The sequence below is a fragment of the Dipteris shenzhenensis genome, chromosome 27 (genome assembly GCF_047967505.1).
Source record: "Dipteris shenzhenensis isolate YYH24624 ecotype China chromosome 27, Dip_SZ_1.0, whole genome shotgun sequence".
NCBI classification, from domain to species: Eukaryota; Viridiplantae; Streptophyta; class Polypodiopsida; order Gleicheniales; family Dipteridaceae; genus Dipteris; species Dipteris shenzhenensis.
Window position 1 is genome coordinate 12,590,607 of NC_141622.1, and position 24,103 is coordinate 12,614,709.

Consider the following 24,103-nt stretch of genomic DNA (forward strand, 5'->3'; position numbering starts at 1 on the left):
ACATCCTCGTAGGAGCAATCATGTCCATTACTCTTTTCACCTACTATGCCGCTATGTCCACATTAGAAAAATGAATTGGTGGGAGCTAACCAAACTCCACAGCAAGCCATTCTAGAATTTGTAGCTCATGAATGGACCTGTAAGGCTCTTAGGCTAGCAAGAGTAAGAAGCCTACAGGGGTTAGGCTCAAGTAGAATAAATCCAAGGCGGTATGTTACTCTCTAAGCCATGGCCATTTCAATTTGTACATTTGGTATTCTTCTAGAAGGATGTCCACATCTGTACACTTTTCCCCAAGCTTCAATCTTCAAGCTTCGTGTCCATGACACTTCCCATATTACCCTTTGAAGATCTCACAATTTCAAACTAGCACCAAAACTTGAAATGCAAACAAACATGCACTCATCCTTACAGATCAACCTTGCAAAAATTACATTTCCCCAAAAATTAAGAAAAAACGTGGTAATAAAATACAATCGAGTTGAGGTGTGTGCTCTCCAAGACCTCTAAGAAGAGAGCATCCTTAGGCTGTTTGATGGCAATATATGCAATCACAACTCGTTCTCAATAATATTGCGAATAACATCTGCAGGGAGCAAACCTTCAGTTCGAATTGCTTTCTTTGTGGTGTCTTTGCTCACAAAGATAAGGGTGGGCAAGCCTCGAATCTGATTCATTGCTACAAACATATCAGGAACCCGCATGACATCAATGCTATCTCAATAATCAATCCATGATACATAACTTGTGTTTTTCCTGTGCTAAAGTTAGATCCCATCACAAGTGGAGTGGTAAACATAGTATTGTGGATGGGAACAAACCTGCATTTCATTGGCAAGCTCCTGTTCTTCATCAGTGTCTACTTTGACAAATTTCACTGTATCGCCGTACTCTACAGCTAGCTGCAGCACATACAAAATGAAGCCTATAAGATGCATCAAAAGAGGTCTAATGAAACGTTACAGTTATAGATAAATGCTGCACACAAGAAACCTATGATACGCAATCGGTGCTCTCGTCCTTTGGGGCTTTTTGTTAGGCCCCCTGAAATAGCTTGAAAACACAATCATATTCGGGAGGAGCCCTACCCTGAGGATTTACTCCCATTAATGGTCCTAAGGAGCCAACATTAAAGTGACATTTGGCTGAGACATTTGCTAGGGTCTGGACTTCATACCAGGGTTTCAGCTAGCTCACTCAAACTTATGACAAGCATTTCAAAAGAATGATAGTAGTGCATGGTGCTTCAAATACTACCAATTCCTACTATCCCTTGTGTATCTAAAGGTGCAGAGCTGAAGCATAGCATTTCCAAAGATTCAGTATTATCGAACCCCTTGCAAAAACTAGTGACTAGAAGTAAAGCAATATATCTACAGCATAAGCTGTATGCCAAAATGATTGTACATACGCAGGGCTATAGCATGACCTATCACAGCCTACAAACAAACATAACAGCTTCACTCATACTACCAAGTTCAATTCCTTGCAGTGCTCACCCATGATCAATCCATGCCCATGAACCAAAATCTAGGAGCTCGATACATGCACCCCATGTTAAATATTATCAGCCAACCACTAGCATTTCAAGCTATTGTTATCCAGCATACAAGCTATTTTGTGCTGCAAAACCAGCATGAATGATGCAGGTCCCGGCTTTGTTAGATTTTCATCACACTACATGATCAGCACTCACCCTATGATTAACCCATGCCTATGAGCCAAAAATCTCGGATATGATGCGGGTTTGCTCGCCCGCAGGAGGATTGGTTCCCTGTTTTTCTGCTAGGACTTGATTCTCGACCAAAATCAAGCTATCACAAACCAGAACACAAACCTTTTTGTGACCAGCTTGCAGGTACCAGATTGCTAGAAATGCCTCGTTCGTAGTATCTATAGGGTTTTGTATGGCTTACCTGGAAACTATATTCAGATCTTCACCTACAAATCTAGACTTGATGTGGGGCAAAGAAGTAAATGTAGCCTCCAGCAAGTTGAATGTACAAGGGTAGGCTCGCAAACCTTGTTGGAGGGGTTCACATCCTCCATTCCTCACCTAGCTCTGTGGCCTCCAACTAGAGGGAAACCTTCTATTTCCCTCGCCCTTCCACATCTCAACTTGAGTAGAGCTGATGGTTTGAAAGCTTCAATTGTCAAATTCAAAAGAAAGTGTGCAGATCACTCCTATTCACAACCTTTGAATTTTTCTCTCTCCAACAGGAAGGTATTCTGTAACCACTTGATGCATCGTCTACTTTGTACTTCACCAATTACATTATCCTCAGCTGTAGATTTATAGCATCCTACACTGAAGGTCAGCCCTCTTCTCTTCTAAAGAATAGCCCAGTAGGCTGTCTTCCAATGTCCCTTGATGCCTTTCTTTCTTGTCTGAACCATCAAATTTGAGTAATATCTAGTCTCTACTTTGTAAGACTTAGCATATACCCCTCGGTGGGATAGTAGAGAAGATGCCGCTGTGAAAGAAATTTTGCACCACTTTCTACCATTTCCACATTTGTCCTCTGCAGGCATTCCAACATTGAAAGTCTGACAGCAATATTTGTCTTACTCCAGTCATTTTTCTTATACACTCAGCCCATCCTAGTATGTTCAGAAGATGCCCGTCATGAATAAGTAGATGCATGGACGTATCAGTGTGTTCATGAGTCTCAGGGGCTCATTGAGTAATACCAGTACCTGTTCAAGAGGTAAGATTGCGATTAGAAGGCAGCAGAAGGCTATGGCAACAAAGCAATGGAGTCCTGATGGTGGCAGAGCAATGTTATCAGCATCTCTCTGATATAGACGTTATTTATGTATCCAGAGCTGTTTATTGGGTGCTGCTTTTCATTATATGTATGTACAACAGGCCTAGAGGGCTGAGCCATTCTTTATGAAAACAGTATTCTCTGATTTCATCTTGTACTTCATTTGCAATTGTTAATGCACTCTTTCATATAGCCGATCATCGCAAGTGGTTGTTGGAGGTCAGCATCTCCTGAGGTCACATGGTTTAGGTAGAGAGTTGTGGGTGTGCCCACCTTAGGTTAGAGCGTGAGTGAGGGCCTTTGTTGTGGGTGTGCCCACCCCCTGTGAGGGTAGAGTAGGGTAGGGATGAGGGCAGATCTGCCCATTGTGGAGGCCGTCCATCTGGGCCTGCTGGTTGCCGCGTGTCAGACCCTCTTGAGGCGCACTGTGCTGGGCAGGATTGGGATCCTGCGTTGCCAATTGGGGAGCTGGAGACCCACACTTAGAGGCCTCTTATGGGCTGAGGTGGGCCGACCTGATGGTCAGCCACCTTGGCCTGCTGGTCGGCCTATCTATTTGGCTGTGCAGCAGCCCTCATATAGGGCAGTAGGGGGTCGGCCCCTAGGAGCAGTCCAGTCGGGCCTCGAGCCAAAGCCTAGCCGCCTAGAGGGAAGAGGGGGGGGGGGGGCGAACTGCCTATATACAGGCCCCCTCCCTCAATTGTTTCGTCATCTCTTGGAGCAACTGGTTGTGCCTAAGCAGTTGAGGGGTTTTGTCCTCAGATCCCCTGCAGTCTCCCTTGATTTTCTCTCTCTCCATTTCTGCTCAGTTCCATAGCCCACTGCACTTCTCACAGCGGTATTAGAGCCAATGTTCTCAAGAGATGATTCTTCGCCCAATTCTATTTGGAGCTGTTGTTTGAGACTCACTTCTTGATTTCCCTACAGTATGTGAATAATGGGCCAGGATGTAAGTTTATGGCTGTTCTCTATTCTTGCATTTTACCTATTCAAAATTGATTCGTATTACAAGAACGCTATACTGATATCTGTTCTACAGAGATTGGAGGCATACTTAAAATGTCTTGCAATCTCAAATTAAAAGATACAAGCTGTGCGAAAATGTGCTATACAAGCACTCAAGGACACAAATCTTGGAAGATCCCGGCTATACCTTGAGATAGACATTATGTGGGATTGACAGCAGCAGACATTCTTAAGGTTTCTCTAACTCTTGATATGCAAAAGCTGATCAGGAACATGTTATTTATAGTCCTAAGCATTCAGCATTTATTTCTTGAAGCATAAAAAGAACATACTGTTAAAACGTATCAAGTATGTGCCTTCCTGATGGGTCAAAAAAAGCGACTAGACAACAATCTCATCTTGTTTGCCTATTTGAAGATATTCATGTGATGCGCATGGATAGACACAAGTAAGGAGGGGCTCTGGCGTTATTGATAAATAGTTTGTGGAGTTGATCGCTGATGCGGTGAAGCAGGCAAGTTTTTTATAGATATCTATATATATAATTGACATGCTCAAACTCATCCTCTGAAAACACAATACATAGTGCACTTTCAATCTCATGAGAGTCACTCATGAGGTTGAATACCATAAACTCCATCCGGATTTCAAAGACTAGCATATTTGACATCCCCACCGACGTCATCAGCACCCAACGATGGTGTAGACCATTGTATAAACATGTGCTCTCACACATACATATCCACACACCCACACATACTTGAGGATCCATTTATACAAAAGCCTTCGTACTGAATGGTTGACAAAAGGCAGTTTTCCAAGTAACTAATAGGATGATGGATCTTAAATTGGAGATGATCATCAGGGGCACCAAAGCATTCAATTTTTACCAGTCTGGTATTTCTTTGTCACTGTCAAGATTACATGCGGGCTTCTTTGGCAGTTGTCAAAGATTCATAATGGCTATGGGTTATGTTTCCATAGCGCAGTGCTGTTGGTATATTTCAAAGGTTAACATACGAGACTATATGTTCTCCCCATTCTGAGCTTCAAACGGACAGCAATCGCTCCCTAGTCCCCCCACTTGGCTGTTAGCCCCAGTACCAGAGATCCCCTAGGCAGTGAGCTCGGTTTTTCTAGAACAGGCCGGTTTTTCTTTCAGCCTTTTCTGTTTTTTCCATACTCAGCACCTCCGGGGATGCTGTTTTGTATGAAATCTTTCAAGCATTAATAGAAGGTTCCTTTCTTTGAAAACAAAAACAAAAAAAACAGCAATCGCTCCCTTGGGGTGTTCCTCTGGTCTGCGTGCTGCCCTTAACTGCCTTCCGTCTCAGTCTGCCTCTGCCTGTGTACCCCCTTCTCTGCCACAATTGGTAATCACCCTCTCGTAGTGCTTCAATTCTCTGTGAATTGCCTTCTTGGAAGGTCTTTCCTGGTAACGATCCCTTCCTGGGCCACCTGCGAATTCTACCGCCACCCTTTTGGTCGCCATTTTCTCTTATTTTTTGGTTGCCACCCACTGTGTGTGTGTGTGCGCGCACGTGCGTGTGCTGGATCGTGTGTGTGTGTGTGGGCCATTTCACATCTGCTCTTGGTCACCTTTTCTGACCTGTATTATCCTGCTCATTTCGCCCCTTTTTTCCCCTGCTGTTCAGAAATTTCCTGTTAATACCATCCCTACCTGATAGGGTTATATGCGTCTCTCTTGTCTATACTATAGGGGTGTTCTCTGCTACACTATCTGGAATTACTGCTGTTTTACAGTTCTGCCCCTTTATTCCTTTGCAAATTTTCTGATTTCTTCCATCTCTGTTGGGCCCTTTTTCCATAAATTCCTGTTTATATTTCTGGCTGCCCATACGTCTTCTTTGCTAACTCTAATTCCTGGTTTTCCACTTCTCCAAGTCTCAGTGTTTATAGGTCTTTCTTGCCTTACTGTTCATAGCCTTGACTAGGAGCTACATAGCTCAGCTTCAGAGTTCTTTTGTGCTGTGTTAAGATGGCTGCAAATCAGCTTGACAAACCTATACAAAAGAAAGACAAGCTCAAAACAAGAAGTGGAGGATGCCATGGGTCAGGATGACCCCCTTCAAGTCTCTCATGTGGCACAGCTCGTATATGAATTAATATATGAGGGGTTTGAAGACACTAGAAAAGATTGGAAGGAACTAGCTCCCACGGTTGGCATTATAGTTGAGGTGGGATGATATAATTGATCCAGTAAGGGAATATGCTAAGAATTCTGTCATTATCTTTTTCCCGGTCGAATGTCGATTGCCACAGATGTGGCATATTGTTGGTTGACACAAATTTCGGGTGGATGTTTTGTTCAAAAAGTACATTATGTAGCTCGGGGCTTTTTTGAAGTCATTATGACATATGAACATCACCTCCGGAGCGTTCTCCCCTTTATGATGGGCAGCATATGGTGCATGTATTGCCTTGGTCTACCACATAATACTATGCATCTTTGATTAGGCATCGCTCCCCGGTTTGGGTTGAGGTTGTGGATTTCCTTGGAAAACTCTCGCCAAAAATTGCAGCCTCATTAGGCAAGGTGGTCTGCACACACAAACAAAATGAGAATTCAAATAGATTTTGCATATCGTGGGACACGGATGTCTTGACACCAAAATCGTTTGTGAATGATGTAGCAATGGGCAGTGCATTTTACAAGCTCAAATGGGGTCTTTTTGCAACAGCTTGTTTCGAATTGTTCACACGGCTTTGCAATGTCCCCTAGCCTTGCATAAGATGCCTCCTGAAAAAATGCCTGCTTCCATGCAACATAAGGAAGCCCCTGGGCCTTCTGGACTTAAAAATAAAATCAATAAATCCGCCATTGTGTCCAGGATAAAGGAAAGGCTAAGGTCGCTCTTGCTAGCAATGGTAATACTCAATACCACCTACAGCTCACGTAAAAGCAAAGGATGCTGGAAAGGTCACCTCCCCATCTATAAGCCCCCAAATGAGGAGTGCGTAGGGGAGGGAGACCTAGGGCAGGATGTGCCCAAGAGAGAAGGAAGAGAGGGGGCTGCCACATGGGCAGCACCTCACAGGATTGCACAGGTCGCAGATGGCGTCAGCATGGCGAGGGCAGTGGGCAGGTGAAGGGCCTGCAACAGACCCTGATGATGGCGCGGTACAGGCGGGTCAGGACAGCAGGATGTACAGGGCAGTACGGCGCAGGACAAGTGGCTGGGAAGAGCCTGGCAGAGGGCAGAACCAGCAGGCCTGGTGGAGCAGCAAATTGTGGCTGTCAGTGGGCAGAAGGCATGCCTTATATAGGCTGGACCCCTGCCTTGAATGGAGGGCCAAAGGCTGTAGAGCTGCAGACCTAGCTCAGAGTGCTGCCCACCTAGGCTGGTGCAAAGACAGCAAGGTGGAAGGGATCTGGACGGAAAGTCTACAGATGCTCGAGGTGGAGCACGCGGGCTCGAGTCTAGAGATAGCCAGCAGATAGGAGAAGGACCTTGTGGTAAGATCAGAGGACCACATCATTGGTGGGACTCTGGATCTGTCTCTTTTGTATTGTGTCCATAGTTGTGGACGGAAATATATATTTTGGTGGTTTCTCTATCTGGTTGGTTCATTGTCTATTGATGAGTCTGCACATCTATTGAATGCACATAAGTAAAGAAGTTTGTGATTCCACACCCACACCACACTGTGTGAGCTCCTTACTATAAGTCTTCCGCTGTGCGTACCCTCTGTTGGGTATTTTCTAACATGGTATCAGAGCCTAAGTAGGAGGCTCACTGGTGTGGGAGCCTGAAGGCAGGGACCTTGCTGAAGGACGATCCTGATTCAGAAGCTCTTGGGAATCGACTTCCACGACTGGAGGATTGTGCCCTTGCGAGAAGGAGGGTGACTCAGGTTCAGTCAGGTGCCTTCAGAATTCTGGTCTACTGAAATTAAGTTTGGTTGACTTTGCTGTGTGGTATAAACAGCAGAGATGTCGACCTCTACAGTCTCTGCAGCCCCTTCTTTCCCTTCCTCCTCCCCCAGTTTTCTCTCTTTCACTATTCCTAACTTTAGAGAGTCTGGGAACCTGGACGAGACTAATTACCCGATCTGGAAAGTGAAGATCCGGAGTCATTTAGTGGCTCGGAAGTTGTGGAAGCTGACCACAGGAGTGGAGTTGAAGCCGGAGGACATGGTGGACAGGAAAGGGGAGATACTCATGGCAGTAGACAGAGAGGAGTTTGAAGCTTGGGAAGACAGAGATGCCCATGCCCTGGCAATAATCATAGGGACTACGGCGGACTCCGTTCTTCCGCATATCCAGCTGGCCAAGATGTCAGTAGAGGCGTGGGCCACCGTGAAAGATCTGTATGAGACGAACAACACCTCCCGGATTTTGCTTCTTCAGCATCAACTCTACAATCTTGATATGGAAGAAGGAGATACGGTACATAGCCATTTGACGAAGGTCAAGGTGGTGAGGGATCAGCTGGCAGCAATTGGTCAGAAGGCAGACTCATGCCATTTGGCCTTGATGGTACTGAGGAGACTGCCTCGGAGTTTCAAGAGCTTTGTTACGGCTGTGACAGCAGGACAGAGGACCAAACCTCTGACATTTGAGGAGTTGGGTCCATTACTGCTACAGGAGGAAGCTCGGGAGAAGCTCTACAACGAGGACAAAGACGACAAGGCGATGCTCGCAAAGGATTCCGCTGGCAAAGGAAAGGGCAAGCCTAACGGTGGCAAGTCCAAGAAAGACCACTTTGACGACGAGGGGACTTCAAAGAGGAAGCATAAGAAGAAGTGTTTCTACCGTGATACGCCAGGACATTTTGCAAAGGACTGCAGAAAGAAAAAGGCGGATCAGAAAAACAAAAAGGAGTCTGACTCAGATTCAGAGGGAGAGGCCAAAGCAAATGTGGTAATCAAGGAGTTGTTCCTGATGACATCACCGAGTGTTACCGAGGTCAGATATGTTGATCCAGAAATCACACTGAGGATGTCTGACATAGAGATGTGGGTCGACGAGGAGTCAGATGCCTTTGTGAAGGTGAAGGACAGCATGGAGCGCTTGGTACCTTCCAGGTGTGTGGCTGTTGATACTGACATGAGGGTGGATTCCATGGAAGGCCCTAGGGTCTCATGGTCAGATGGATGTTGGAGTTCATAAGGGGACAGTACAGGATTACACAAGCACTTGGTGGGTGCCTCAATAAGAGTTTGCTTTCAGAGCGAACATTCAGGCAGTACAACAGTCTGGTATGTATTTGATATTCTGCATTTGAGTCTTTATAGCATGCTGTACTCTGCTCTTCATTTGTCTCAGGTGATCCAAGATTGGAAGGAATTGGCCTTCTTCGAAGGCAGAAGGGAAAGTATTGGTGCTTCTTCAAATCTCGGACGCAGATTGCTAGAAGGTGATGGACAAAGAGTACTGAAGCCAAAAGAGTACCTGCTTGAGAACTCAGCGAGAGTTCATGGTCCAGGTTATCTGGAAATATTCATTGGTTGCAGACCTTGCCATAGGAAGGACGGGTTGAAACAGACCCTCAGAGCATGGTGCTTGGAAGACTCCAGGTTGTTCACTCATTATGAGGGGGACGACTAGAAGATCGTGACGGCTGGATTGCTTGAGTTCAAAGGCGGGAACGTGATTGAAGGAGGTGGCGCCAAGAGGTGCTACCAAAGATAGACCTGTGTACCACGATGGTGTGCGGAAGCGGAACCGGACCTGGCGGAGCAGGAGCCACTAGATGAAAAGCCAGGAAAAGATTTCGACACCGAAAGGTTCCAGAGGACTACAACCAGGGAGTTATTGGAGCATCGTCATCGATGTGTTGGCATTGGGCCGAGATGTGTCGGTGAGAGTGTTAGAAACTCACTGTGCCCACCTGTGAGCCCCCGATTTGAGGGGACAAGGGGCAGTGAGAGGTAGGAGGGCTGGGAAAGAGAGGGACTCAGGCTGGCATCATAGGCAACCAGCACATGGGCTGGTTGCTGCCTGCAACAGCAGAGAAAGGGGCCTTAGGCCTCCCTTGGAGGCGCCTGCAGCTGCATAGACTGGCTGCACAGGGCACCCTTAAATAGGGGCTTGTGGCAGGCCAAGTCGGTACAACCAGGGCCACCGACCAGGGCAGGGCCACCGACCAGGGCCAACCCTGGTCGGATTTCCAGGGCCATCTGGTCGGCCACCAGACAGGGTGCCGACCCTGCTGGTCGGTCAACCCAAAGGGCCTGGGCAGTGCCTATAAAAGGCCCACTCCTTGAGTCATTCCAGCATCCAGTGCAAGACTGAAAGCCTCCTTCCAAGGCTGTGCTGTGAACTCAGAGCTGGTTCAGTTTATGAGATAGAGTTCCATCAGTTTTCTCCAGCACTTCGCTGAGTTTTGTATTGCTCCCTTGGAGCCAGTTTCTGCCCACCTTCCAGTGGATGAATATACCCTTTCTCTCTCTACGTTTAAGTTATCTCTGAGTGAGTGTTTATTGCATCTGTGATCATCTATCTGAGTTGAGTGTGAGGAAGAGTTGGAGAGATCTTGGGTGGAGGTTTGAGTGATTCATTCCCTCCTATTCTCTAACATGGTATCAGAGCCATAGGCTCTCAACTTTTCTTCATCAAAGCACTCTCTGAAGGAAGGAGTCCCTTGGCAGAAAGGCGATTCTGTTTTCAGCTCGGGTTAGCACGGGAGGTCAGTACATCCTTTTTTTTGCTTCAGTTTTTCAGTTTGCTATTCAACGAGATGGATCAGCGTTCAGAAGCCTCTACACCCATTGCTCGTCCTTCCTCCTTCTCTAGTCATCTTCCTTCTTCATTTATCCCCAATTTTGGTGAAGCTGGAAAGCTCGAGGGGACGGACTATCCAATCTGGAAAGTCAAGATCCGAAGCCATCTGTTGGCACGGAAGCTATGGAAGATTGTGATTGGGACCGAGGAGAAGCCGGAGGACATTATGGACAAAAGAGGTGAAGTTTTAGTTGAAGCAGATGCGGATGAACTCAGTGCATGGGAGGAGAGGGATGCTCAAGCCTTAGCAATGCTTATTGGCACGACAACAGATGCTGTGATTCCTCATATCCAGTTGACAGATGTCTTCAAAGGCGTGGGCCATACTGAAGGAGCTGTATGAAACCGATAATACAGCCCGTATCATTACTCTTCAGCATCAGCTTTATAATCTTGATATGAATGAGGGTGATAGTGTGCATGATCATCTGACAAAGGTGAAAGTCGTGCGGGACCAACTCGCAACGGTTGGTCAAAAGGTGGACTCGAGTCAATTGGCGTTGCTCACACTCCACAAGTTGCCACGGAGTTTCAAAAGTTTTGTGACTACGGTCACTGCGGGTCAACGTACTAAGCCAATCACCTTTGAGGAGCTTGGCCCACTCCTGCTTCAGGAGGAGGCTCGAGAGAAACTCTTTACGCAAACCGACGAGAAGGCATTAGTGGCCAAAGACAAGCCTAGAAAAGGCAAGCCAAAGGAGTCCAAGAAGTTAGAGGACGCTGACCGCAAGAAGAAAGTGAAGTGCTATTACTGTGAAAAGCTTGGCCACTCCGCCAAAGAATGCCGAAAGAAGAAGGCGGATCAGAAGCGGAAGAGAGAAGCCAAGAACAAAGAAGAACCTAAGAATGATTCTGCCAATGTGACGACTAGACAGTTGTTTTTAATCAGTGAACATTATTCAGCATATGCAGTCAATGAAGGTAAAGAGGGTTGGTATGTTGACAACGGCGCTTCCAAGCACATGTCCAACAGAAGGACTTGGTTCAAAACCATGGAAAGTACACACCCGGATTTCAAAGTTTCTGTCAGGGATAGCTGGACGTGTCCTGTGAAGGGCATTCCTTTCAATACAACCGCGGGTGAGGAGAAGGATATCTTTGGAGTACTTTATGTACCCAACCTTTGCAAGAATTTACTGTTTGTAAGTCAGATGGACAAAAACAACATGGCAGTTCTCTTTCAAGATGGCAAGGTCACCGTGACATCCAAAGCAAATGGACAGATGTTGGCTCAAGGAGTTGAAGAGAACGGATTGTACCGTCTCAATGCAATGTTGGTTCATGAAGACAACGGAAAGTCCAAACTTTGGCATGAGCGCGTCGATCATGTCAACTATGGAATCTTAGCTGAAATGTCAGATGGTGGATGGACTTCCACCAATTACAGGGAAGGATGATGTATGTCCGGCTTGTCTAGAAGGCAAGCAGCACAGGGATAAGTTCTCACAAGAGGCCTTGTTTCAGGCCAGCAAACCACTTGAGTTGGTTCGCGTCGACATTTTTGGCCCAATGTCTACAGCATCATGGGCAGGATCCAGGTACTCACTTCTCTTTGTGGATGATTTCAGTAGAATGACCTGGGTATATTGTTTGGCTAAAAAGTCTCAGGCTTTCGAGAAGTTCAAGGACTGGAAGGCCAGAGTTGAAAAGGAGACAGGGGAGGATGTCAAGACATTCCGCACAGACAGGGGGGGAGAATTCACCTCAAATGAGTTCAACACATTTTGTCGCAAGCATGGGATCAAGCGACAACTCACCACAGCACATACTTTTCAGCAAAACGGGGTAGCCGAGAGAAAGCATAGAACCACCACACAGACAGGGCTTGCTATGCTACAAGGGAGGAACCTTTCTAAATCCTATTGGAGTGAAGCTATCAATACAGTCGTACACATTCTCAACAGGACCAAGATGAAGGCCGTCAAGGACAAGACTCCATATGAAGCATTTTATGGTAAGAAGCCCTCTATCACTCATCTTCGCATTTTTGGTTCTAATGCATGGGTGCATGTGCACAAGGAAGACAGGACCAAGCTCGATTCCCAGAGCAGAAAATGTATCTTTGTAGTGTATAGCGAAGAATCCAAGGCCTATCGACTCTTCGACCCAATAAAGAAGCAAATCCTTATCAGTCGGGATGTTGTCTTCGAAATATATGTCTAATAAACAAATCCGCCACTTGTGGGACACTAACAGACTCCCTAGTCGGAATGAAGTGAGCCATCTTGGTTAGACGATCAACCACCACAAGGATAGAATCATACCCTCCTTGTGTTGTAGGCAGCCCTACAATAAAGTCCATGGAAATGCTCTCCCACTTACTTAGTGGTACTTCCAAGGGTTGTAAAAGTCCGAGTGGCTTCACCCGCTCGGCCTTACTTACCTGACACGAGAAACACCGCGTCACATATTCATGAATATGCTTTTTCATCTTTGGCCAAAAGAAATCTCGCTTCACAAGATCATATGTCTTCTCGACCCCTGGGTGTCCCGCACACGGGCTATCATGGCACTGTCGAATGACTCTCTGCCTGAGATCATTCTGACTAGGTACTACAACCTTGCCATTTCTTTTCAGCATACCATCCCTTATGGTATATCTTGCATATGTTTGGCCTTTTCTGGATGCCAGGTCATCCTTTTCGTTTTTCTCGGGTTTTAACACATGAGCTTTAGGCCATAAACTCTGGACAAACTCGTCCACCTTTTGAGTTTCTCTGATCTCGATCATTAGAGCACTCTCTAATACCGTGAAACTCACATTGTGCATAATGCGAGACAACGCATCAGCAACCTTATTATCTTTCCCTCTTCGGTACCGAATCGTTAAATTAAACTCTTGCATGAGCTCTGCCCACCTAGCTTGGCGGCCCCTCAAGTCAGGCTGTTTACAAAAATGTTTCAGAGTATCATGATCCCCATCCACATAAAACTCTGAACCACACAAATAATGCCTCCATGTTTTCAAAGCATGGATAATAGCATACAACTCTAATTCATGAGTTGGCCAATTCCTTTGAGAGGGAGAAAGCTTCTTGCTTTCAAAGGCTACTGGCCTTCCCTCTTGAAGGAGAACTGCTCCTACTGCAATGCCACTTGCATCGGTTTCTAGGAACAACGGTTTCTGGGGATCAACTATTTTTAACACCGGTCCTGTGACCACAGCTTGTTTTATGGTATTAAAACTTTCTTGTTGATTCTGTCCCCATATAAAAGTACTTTATCTGAGGTTAGATCAGTCAATGGCGATACTATTTCGGAATACCCTTTGATATGCCTTCTATAAAATTGGACAAATCCCAAGAATGATCGCAACGCGGTCAGACTCTGAGGGATTGGCCAAGTCAGTATCGCAGCCACTTTCTTCGGATCCATTTCTACCCCCTCTGAGTAATTATGAATCCTAAATATTCAAGCCTAACCATACACAGTATAGTTTTCTTTTTATTTACATAAAGATTGGCTTTCCTCAAAGTACCGAACACTATTCTTAAGTGTTCATGATGCTCAGTAATACTTTTATTTAACACTAGCATATCGTCAATAAAATGTACTACAAACTTTCCGATATACGGACGTAGTAAATCGTTCATAAGCATGACGAATGTCGCTGGAGCATTGGTAAGTCCGAAGGGCATTACCAAAAACTCATAATGACCAAACCTGCTTCTGAAAGTGGTTTTATGCACATCCTCGGCTCTAATCCGGATCTGATGGTAGCCACACTTAAGATCTATCTTGCTGAAAATCACGGCTCCATGTAATGCATCTAGCAAATCATCAATCCGAGCCATCGGATACCTGTGCTTAACAGTGATATTATTCAATGCTTTGTAATCTATACAGAGGCGAAACGTATCATCCTTTTTCTTCTTTAATATCACTGGCGAAGCAAAAGGTGAGAAACTTGGTTGAATCTGCCCCAACTTGAGGAATTCTTCCAGTTGTCTACGCACCTCCACCTCTTCAGTAAAACTCATTCTATAGGGAGGTCTATTTACAGGTTCTGCCCCCGAAATCAGTTCAATCTTATGCTGAACATTCCGCTCTGGAGGTAACCCATAAGGTAGTTCATCCCTAAAACATTCAGAGAATTCCTCTGTTATAAGATTAGCCAGCTTGGCCATCTCACCATTTTGTGTAACATCAGTGCTAGCCGAAAAATCATCAACCGGCTCTACCGATGCTGTGTAAAGGAATAAAAACTCTTCTTGATCTTTTCGGATTTCCACCACGGAAACCAACGGTCCCTGAGGTACATCTTTTTCACCTCGCAAGACATAAAGCACATCATTCATCTTGAATTGATATACGTGCTTTTTCCAATCAATGGCTAGATTCTTCCTAGAAAATGCCACGCCATACCCAGGGCTATATCTGCATGAGCAAGCTTGGTCATTTCAAAATCAAGCTTCTCAGCATAGTCCTGAATACGAAGCTCGAACTGGGTAACCCTTTGGTCCCATACTTCAGTTGAACTTCCGTCTACCATCCTGACTGTATACGCATAGTCAGATGGACTTGTCTTTAACTTCAGCCTCTTCACAAGCTTGGAGTTAATCACATTGTGAGTTGACGCTGAGTCAAACAACACAATGACATCATGATTGGCCACTTGCCCTTTCATTTTAATTAACTCCGTATCATTAAAGGCTGTATACCCCGTTGCTGCGGGCTTAGATAGGATGTTATCAGGTGCACTCGTTACTAGCTTAGCAACAGACACACATAACAAACAAGGTACTGACCTCTGAGAAGATCCCGCTAGCTGAATCTGCATCTCTTCCGCTCTGGGACTTCCCTCCATTTCCACGTCGCATTCTGAGACTACCATCTCAGCCATCCGACGATCCTTATCACGTGGACAATCCTTCCACTGATGAGGTTGAAGGCAACCGAAACATAAGCCTTCTCTCCTCGCTTTTTCTCTTTGTTCTACGTTTAAGGGAGACTTAGACCAAGCCCGGGCTGCCATTGGGGTTACTTTCCTTTTCACTCCAATGGTGGTACTTGATTTAGAGTTTCAGCTGGTTTCGCCTGCTTGGCTTGACCACTCGGCTGAGAACCACTCCCTCTACTAATCCACTTCTTTTTAAACCCAGATTTCTTCTGGTACCCATACTGGATTCCGACCTATGCAAACCCACTTGGTCTGCTGCCCTTGGCATCTTCATAGTTCAGGGCTATGGCTATTGCATCATCCAACTTGTTCGTGTACTTAGCCCGAACTTCCATTTTGATTTGATCATTCAATCCAAATATGAAATCTTTCACTTGGATTGATTGAGGAAGGGGTTCATCAACCTTCATTACACTCTCTCGAAATTTATCAGTGTATTCAGCCATTGACAAATTTCTCTGACGAAGGTTCCTATATTGATCCCAAGCTGGGGATGCTTCGTCAGGAGGTAAGAAGTGTTTCCTGAATTCTCTTTTAAACCCCTCCCAGGTAGTGGATGCTATACCATCTTTTTGTTGTTTAATCCACCACCGATCCGCTGCCTCACTAAACATGTGGGTGGCCTCGCGGATCTTCTTGATGTCATTTCTGATTTCAATAATGGCGAACGCCTCGTCCCATTTGTGTAACTAGGTCTCAATGACATCAGAACTACGGTCATTCATCCGACCAGAATACTTTTCCGGCCTGTAATTGGCAATATTAGGTACTTTAGCCTTCCTAGGCTCGACCGTATGGACACTAGACTCCGGTTCCATCGGAGCCTTTCCCTTCTTATCTCGAGAAGGTCTGGCAGACATACTGTGTATTACTCTTCTAAGTTCACACTGTCCTGCATTGGCCTATAACTGTTGCGCTAATAACTGTTGCAAGGCATCCTCAAGTAATGCAATCCTGCCAGATAAGGTGTGAGCTCATGGGCGCGACACCTGCTGGGTCGGCCGGACTCCTTACTCACCAGGGTCCCTTCTGGAAGCCCCTTCTTCTGCTTCCATTCAGTTCAATAGGTGTTTTGTTTTGTTTTTTTTTAAACACCGCTAGAACACTGTATTTACAAACTGACACAATTCAGTGTACTGGCACTCTGACACAATTCCCTATACTAGGGAATACCTGCAATCCAAGCTTCACACTAACTAGGCATTTGACACACGCATATATCCAAATAGCGCTTTTCCCTATACTAGGGAAATTCCTGCAAGTCAACTCTGACTGAAGCACACAGGCATATGCACAAGCATAATCTGTCCCTGCTATAAACCACAAGTCTATATATGGACTGGCTATCCCTTTATGCACACTGCAACCCACGAACTGAATCTGTTTCTAACAAAACAGAAATGACAAAAACAAAAGGAAAAATGAGTAAAGTGCTCCCTGGTCTATAAATTCGACATTATGGAGTCTTTGAAGCCTGCTCTCTAATCGAAGCCTGCTCTCCGACCGCTTCAGATCAACCCGTCACGTGGAGATCAGGTCAGCCCGTGTTTCGTCAGGTCAGCCCGTGTTTCGTCAAGTCAGCCCGTGTTTCGTCAGGTTAGCCCGTCGCATGGAGGTCAAGAGCCCAATTCTGTTCTCCGTTTGGCGTCACGTGAAGCTCTCTGATTACACGCCCACGCTGTTCGTCGTCCAATCCACATATCTCAATGAAAGGCTCCCGTATGTTTGGAATCTCTACGTGAGGGCCAATCAATCTCTTCGTTAAACCCACGAACTATCACGTACCCCGTGCCTGCGCTCTGGTCTTTCGACGACCGTTCGTGGCTTTTGACTTCACAGCTCCACGCCTGCTATCCGCCACCAACGATCAGTGATGCGTTCTTCACTGATAGCAATTGTTTGGTGGTCCTGCTAGTTTGTCGTTAGATCACGCTTCGTCCATCCCTTCGCCCTTCCTGAAGCTTTGGTCTTCCATCACAAAACTTGCGTGGCTTATCAACCATCGCACATCCCGCAAGACTGCCATCGACCCCGCTAAGTGACGTTCATTGTTGCACTGCAGATTAAGGCCTCGACGACTTTCTCTAGTGCAAGCAGGTTCCTTGAGCACTAGCTATTGCATCGTCCTTGTGACTGGCACACAGAGAAGAGCGACGTCCTACGCTCCTGCGACAAGCTATCAGCCTAGAGCGCAAAACCTGCCCGTCAAATTCCTCCGCAGGTCTTTCAATTCACGCTCACGTTGGACTTCTCATCCAAACCCATAGATCCCCTCTAGATTTGTTTTTTTTTTCCGTCAACCTTACAACTCTGATACCGAATGTTAACCACTAACTTCTAACTACAGACAAATCACGAGAGAAGCACCAATATTGTTCCACCCAGCCAACCTTGCTGAAAACGTGAGAGCCAACACAGAATTCTAATTCTAAAAAACATACGTGAAAGCTCATTCTCACCTCTCACTAGCTTCAACAAGCCCCATCTCCCTAGATGGATCTAGATGCCACATGTCATCATAATAGGGTCTTACTAATGCAACATTTTACCCCTCTCTTGGAATGCTTTAGTTTCCTTTGCCCCTAGGCACATTTCTTGCATTAGACCCTTAGCCTTAGATCCACCTAGTCTGGTGCTATCAACCCTCACCTAGGACCTTGACATTAATTCCCTCCCAATCATTTACATGAAGCGCAAACAAATATATTACAAATATAGATCCTTTAAGGGAAATGTCGACTGATTCTTCCGAGGTCATGCTACCTCGGCTAGAGCGTAACATCTGTAGCCTTCTATTAATGACAACCCACAAAATGAGATTTTCTTCTAGGTCACATTGAAGGCAGGGTCAAGGGATGCCCTTTCGTCAATCACTTGCTTTCTAATTGGAAGCATATACTCTCTCACCCTAAATGGCATGGCAGGGATACTCTTGCACAAAATTCTTCGCACGCTGAGAGCGTTCATTGGTCTAAGGTGTTCAACCTCAATTGGCTTTGCAAGAACCCCTCCCTTCTTATTTTCTTTGGTCCAAAAGTGCATGGTGAATGATGTGCTTGATGCTTCTTGTATGGTTATATATTTTCCTACAGCTGTCAGATAGTATGCTTTGGGATAGCATTGAGGCCCTTATGGCACTTATTGTCAAGCATGTTCCATGACTTTTGAAAGGTACCTCGTCTTGAGATCCTTGACCGCCTCAAAGGCTTAGTCTTTCAATCACATGATCGTTCTTGGCGTCCTTACAACTAGCCGTTGTCATGGTTGTATCCTTGCAGATGGTCTTGTTGCCTTCCCTTGGGTTCTCTTCATGCAAATCGCATTTGGTCTATCACCCACACTTCTCAATCGTGGCAGGAAACGTTGCAATATATTTGGGCTTGCACACTTCCTCTCAGCGACTGTTTCTTGGGGCGAATGTTCTACCATTTGGACAGAGCTTGGCTCGCCGACACATTGCTCGTACCACTTGCTATGATGTCTATCCTTACGAGTGTCCCTTGGCTATTCCCGACATCATTTGCCACAAGCCTTGTATCATATCGGATTATATATTGCAATTCTACCTTCTCCGACGGTTCAGATTTCACTTGCCACAGTCAGTGTTTTGCAGTTGATTCGGACAATGATTTTCACGACACTTGAGTACATTTCTTGCACCATGTCTACATCTAGCAACCTCAATCTGGAGGCATCTACTAAGCCAGACAACTCCAATTACGGCACATGGAAATACCGAATGGAGAACATTCTTGTACTTCAAGACAAATGGGAGTATGTCGATGGATCTACACCTAGACCATTGGACGATCCAGCCAGCAATAGCGCTACTACACCTATTGTCACAGCACCAGCAGGCGGGATCTACAGCTACACCAACAATTTTCACACCAATAGCAGATCCTGCCATTGCCCGAGCACAAGCAGAATGGGACAAGAAAAATTTGCCTCATCTATTCTAGCATTGCCTTGAATCTCGTGATTTTTTCCTTTTGCTACAACACCATCTTGAGGCCAGTTTGATAGGTGCTCGTTTGGGCAAAGACTTCTGGCTGTTTGGTTTGCATCCTATCAGACAGGGGTATGATCTTTCCTTCACTTGGGTTTGTTATTGGGCATTGGAAGGATCGCAACCATCAAGTCTTTGTGATTCATAGTTGGCTAAATATCATTTCTTTCATGCATCCCTATGGCAATCTTTCGTTGACTGCCTACATGCGCAAGATCTTGACCATCCTGCCTTGTCATATAATGACATCTTCTGATGTTTGTATCTGGCTGTCCCCTTTTACCAGACTGTTTTTGTAATATAAAGACAAATGGATTACACCCCAAAAAGAATGTGAATCAGTGTCAAGGGCTCATACAATAATTCTAACAGCTCTTCTCTGGTACAAGTTTTAGTATCAAATTAAACAACCTCAGTAAAAGCAAAGAAATTTCAGAACTGTCTTGCAGAGTTGGAAAAGAAGTTGTGCATGTGTTTGTGGTTCTTAGTATATACCAATTTCTTAAGTTGCAAGGCTGTAGTTCACAGCACACAACAGACATAAGCACTTGCCCCAGGCAGACAATAACAAAACCACCTCTGGATCATTTTTAGCATGCAAGGCATTGCCAAGAATGATGATTCAAAGCATATTGCCAGTGTCAAAGAAGATAACAGCAATATGACCATAAATTTCTCCATACAACCAATCAGCTCACGATGATCATAGTGATGAGGGTTGAGCATTTTCTGCAAAGCAGCATTCCTTCTTACCCTTGATTCACTGACCACTACTTTACTCTCTGTATTGGAGGCCTTCTCAACCGGAGTGTCTTTACTCAGAGAATCACCACTACATTCAAAGGAAAGCTCTCGTTTCATTGCCTTTAGATGATCTTGCAAATAAAATGCTGGGCATGTGTTTGATGATGTGGTCTTTTTTGAAAGAGCCATCTTCTTTCTGTCCCTGCACAGAGTGGCCTTGGTCACCTCCAAAGTGCCACTTCAGAACAAATGTGGTGCGACTGATTTCTTGTTTCTAGACTCAGCTCATCAGCCATGGCCAGCCCAGAGCACCCTTAAGAGTTTTAGGATTTGCTTTTCTTTGAGTACATCAACCTAGATATTGTCCTTTAGGACATCCTCTGACCTTAACTTTGAGACACCAGATAACCAACGGAAGGCTTTGTTGGGCAAGGGTTTCCTTAAGAGACCACTCTGGCTCTGATACCACATATAATCCTACCCCTAAATCTCTCCTCTACGGAACACAATACAGGGTTACCTACATAGCCCAGAGACCAAAACAGCCAGGAGTTTGTAGCATTAAGTTAGCCTTTGAACGGTAAACCCTGAGCCTGAGTTCTGCTGGAATAATCTTTGGGAATCAGCTTAAGAGCTCTGCATTTGAGGTAAAATTGTTTGCAAGGAAGGCATTGACATGTTTACCACATTGATCCTGTGAGTGGAATAACTGTAGTACATGAAAGAATCGGGCAGACTAATGCTTGTCATGTCCACTGAGGTAAAAGTCACATTTTAGACATAATTGGGCATATACTGTGTGTCTATAGTCATCCTTAAATTCATGCCTAAACTCATCGTCTGAAAACACAACATATAGTGCACCTTTTGATCTCGTGACAGTCACAAGGTTGAAATCCAGATACTCCATCATGAATAGCAGGCACTAGCTACTATGACATCCCCACTGGCGTCATCAGTGCCCATCGGTGGATGTAGACAATTGTATAAACATATGCTCTCACACATACATATGCACTAACCGACACACACTAGAGCATCCATTTATACAAAGATCTTCGTACTGAGTTTCATTACATCCATTGGAAGGAAAATCAAGGCAACCATCTCCAACAAAGGAGTCTCCAAGGATTCGTGCGATGTTAGAGACATGTATGTACAGCAAGGAAAAGCAATTACCTGCTCAAGCTCCTGTGAAAGCAGAATGCAAGGTCCACACCACGTTGCAAAGAAATCAACAACTACGGGACATTTTCTGTTGGCATCCAAAATCTTGTCAAGTTCGTCTGCTGTGACCTTTTTCTGCTTTCAAAGCAACACATAATTGTGTGAGGACGGTATGGAAGCTCATACGTAGACCAAATCAACTTCGTATGTCGTGGACTGGCATCAACGTTGAAAACGGGTGCACAAGCCTAGTCACAAAGCTCCTCATCGCAACAGGACAGATTTTCAATTACGGTAACTTGAAAACTTGAAATTAGAGTGCTTGTTATGACAGACCACGAGTTCCAACATAAACCTCACCACTGAATGATTTTGGGCACAGATGGCGGGTCGTAATTTCCGTGGATGTGTGCTGAAGGTAGGAACCCCTTTCACAGACGTACCTCTGAAAGAAGTAGTAAGTATAGCCGCAGCATTCTTGGTCGTCATATGCCGAGAGGCAACAGAAATACAAGAAACAGAATCATATACAGTAGAGATGGAGGCAGCGTAAGCAGCCGCCATGGGGGAGACTGTAACCAATCAATAACTCGGGATCGTGTCCTCCTTCCTGCAAAATACAGTTATTTGGTGAGCTTCGCTACGTATAAGCGTGAGAAACCAAGTCCACCGTTTGAATCCAGAGACATGAGGGATGCCAGCAAACAAAGGCAGTGCCAGTAGGGCAAGTTAGCAATCATGCAAAGGCTGAATCGAATCAGAAAACCACCAGCAATTTTCCATGTCAAATAAGAAAAATGCTGTCTGGAGCGATCGCAAAGGATCGAAGTTTGTTGATTACATGTTCCACACTGAGGAAATGGGTGAAATGCAGGAGAAAAGTTGCTGAAAAAACTGAAAGAAGAAATTCACTCAGGATAACGGTAACGCAGAAGAAGGATAGCTAGAAATCCTATACAAAAATCAAATTCACGCAAGCACAAATCTTGTACGAAATATCCCACGACCGGAGACGACGAGCGACACAAATCCAACTCGCTTTGAATGTTCCACACGAAAGATCTTACAAATTCAATTGCTTGCTTTATGGACTCAGCATCAAGCCTACACTTACAATTGGCTGATTCTACAATCCCCAGCACACGAGGGTGTCCAATCTTCCTCTCACCAAATAGATCGACTTGCCACATGATTGGACAAAATGCAACCCACCACGGTCGTTTGTCACGCTCGAGTCCTAGTAGGGACCCGGCCCGCACACACTGACACAACACATTTGTGTCGGACCGCCTGCACCAATCACAGGTTGGTGACATAAATTAGCAGCCTCATGACTCTTAGGTTGTATGAACCATCACCCACCCCCGACGGCCATCCTCCAATTCTATTTCCTCCTCCATGGGCAAGCAGGTGGTAACTCACCCTCGGGCTGCTTACACATCGGGTGCCCACATTTGGGGAGGAGGGCTTGCCCTGATGTGGTAGCCACTTGGCACCCGCATTTAAATGGGCGCCCAACACCTTGGGCAAGCGCCCATTCCTTGTTAATCCTCATATCGAATCTCATCAACTTTTGTCCATGCAGGTTCTTTGATTCCACTTGGTATGTAAGCGATCACCGCCCACACCTTCTCTCGCATGGGCAAGCATAGGACGATGTGTGGCCGCCCTAAATCTTTTTTTCTTTTTCTTTCCTCGAGTGAGAAGGTCATTTAGGGAACTCCGCTCTCTTTTACTATTTCTAGTGGGGCTACCTTTGAGTGATGCTAGTGTATGCATCCCCATGATGAATTGCTAGCAACCCTATTCTATTTTGTAAGTGTAGCATTGTGTGAGCACTTATTGAAGGTCCACATGAGGCCACTGGGGAGGGCTAGGCCCTTGATTTGTCAGCAATTCTCCCTTAGCGATAGAATGTTGGGCAAGAACTACAAATTTGGGTTGATGTTGGCCTCGCACTATAGTGCTACAGCAGTTCAACTTCAACACCAATAATAGAACACGAGGACCCTCTCATGAACAAGTCACTTCACCACGTACATTTCAACAAAGTTATTAACAAAGATCACTCCAATAATATAGTCGTGATCACACCCAATTGTTGTTGAATCTAACCCGGAAAACTAGACCCTTCATGATAATATTTGTTGTCTATATAATCAAACATAATTTACAACATAAATTATGTTTCTTCTTTTTATTTCTAGTTTTGAGGTTGTGAGTTCCTTTGCCTTTGCGTTGTTATGCATGAACAAATCCAAAGTCTCTAGAGATCTAAAAGCTTCAAGAGAGAGGGCGACACATCCTTTGTCATTTCATGAGCATTAAGATGTAAGCAATTCCGAGGTGGAGATTTGGGGATTCAGAGATTAAGGGTGACATATATGCTAACGTACTATCTCTCCTGTTGGGGTTTGAGTTCCTTTGCCATTATATTAGCATAAGATAGAGATTTGGGGTTTCAGAGCTTTAGGATACTTAATCTGATATTTTGGTCCTTAATTTCTTTATTATTGCATAAAATTGCAATTGAGCAATTATAAAGTGGAGATTTGGCAAGTTCTACCTTGAGTTTTCTATTTTTGTTTTAAGGATTATGAGTTTCTTTTCATTGAGACAACTTGCTTGTGATATTGTGATCTCTTTTATGATGTTCCTAGTTTCCTAGTTTCCTAGTTGGCCATTCTGGGGTACTTCCTGACTTTTTGGACATTCCTTGACATTTCTTTACATTTCTTAGAGTGTGTGTGAGGCATAGATTAATGAAGGGGGTGTTTATTGGGGGTCCCCTTGTTGGGATA

General features: G+C 45.1%; 1 protein-coding gene across 5 annotated transcripts; it reads right to left on the minus strand.

Moving 5' to 3' along the window:
- Nucleotides 1-307: 307 nt before the first annotated feature.
- On the minus strand, nt 308-22,484 carry LOC147883874 (thioredoxin-like protein CITRX, chloroplastic). 5 transcript variants are annotated; one of them, XM_087398795.1, is made up of 5 exons: nt 22,284-22,380; nt 21,663-21,908; nt 21,315-21,437; nt 822-902; nt 308-668 (listed from the first exon to the last, which is right to left on the minus strand). In XM_087398795.1, exons 2-5 carry the CDS (start codon nt 21,864-21,866, stop codon nt 552-554), a joined length of 525 nt encoding a protein of 174 aa, XP_087254921.1. In that variant the 5' UTR covers nt 21,867-21,908; nt 22,284-22,380; the 3' UTR covers nt 308-551. The 5 variants fall into 5 exon arrangements, with proteins under 5 accessions (XP_087254921.1, XP_087254919.1, XP_087254920.1 ...); XM_087398793.1 differs by lacking the exon at nt 22,284-22,380 and adding an exon at nt 22,417-22,484 and having other exon boundaries at nt 309-668; nt 21,663-21,912; XM_087398794.1 differs by having other exon boundaries at nt 309-668; nt 21,663-21,912; nt 22,370-22,394.
- Nucleotides 22,485-24,103: the final 1,619 nt, after the last annotated feature.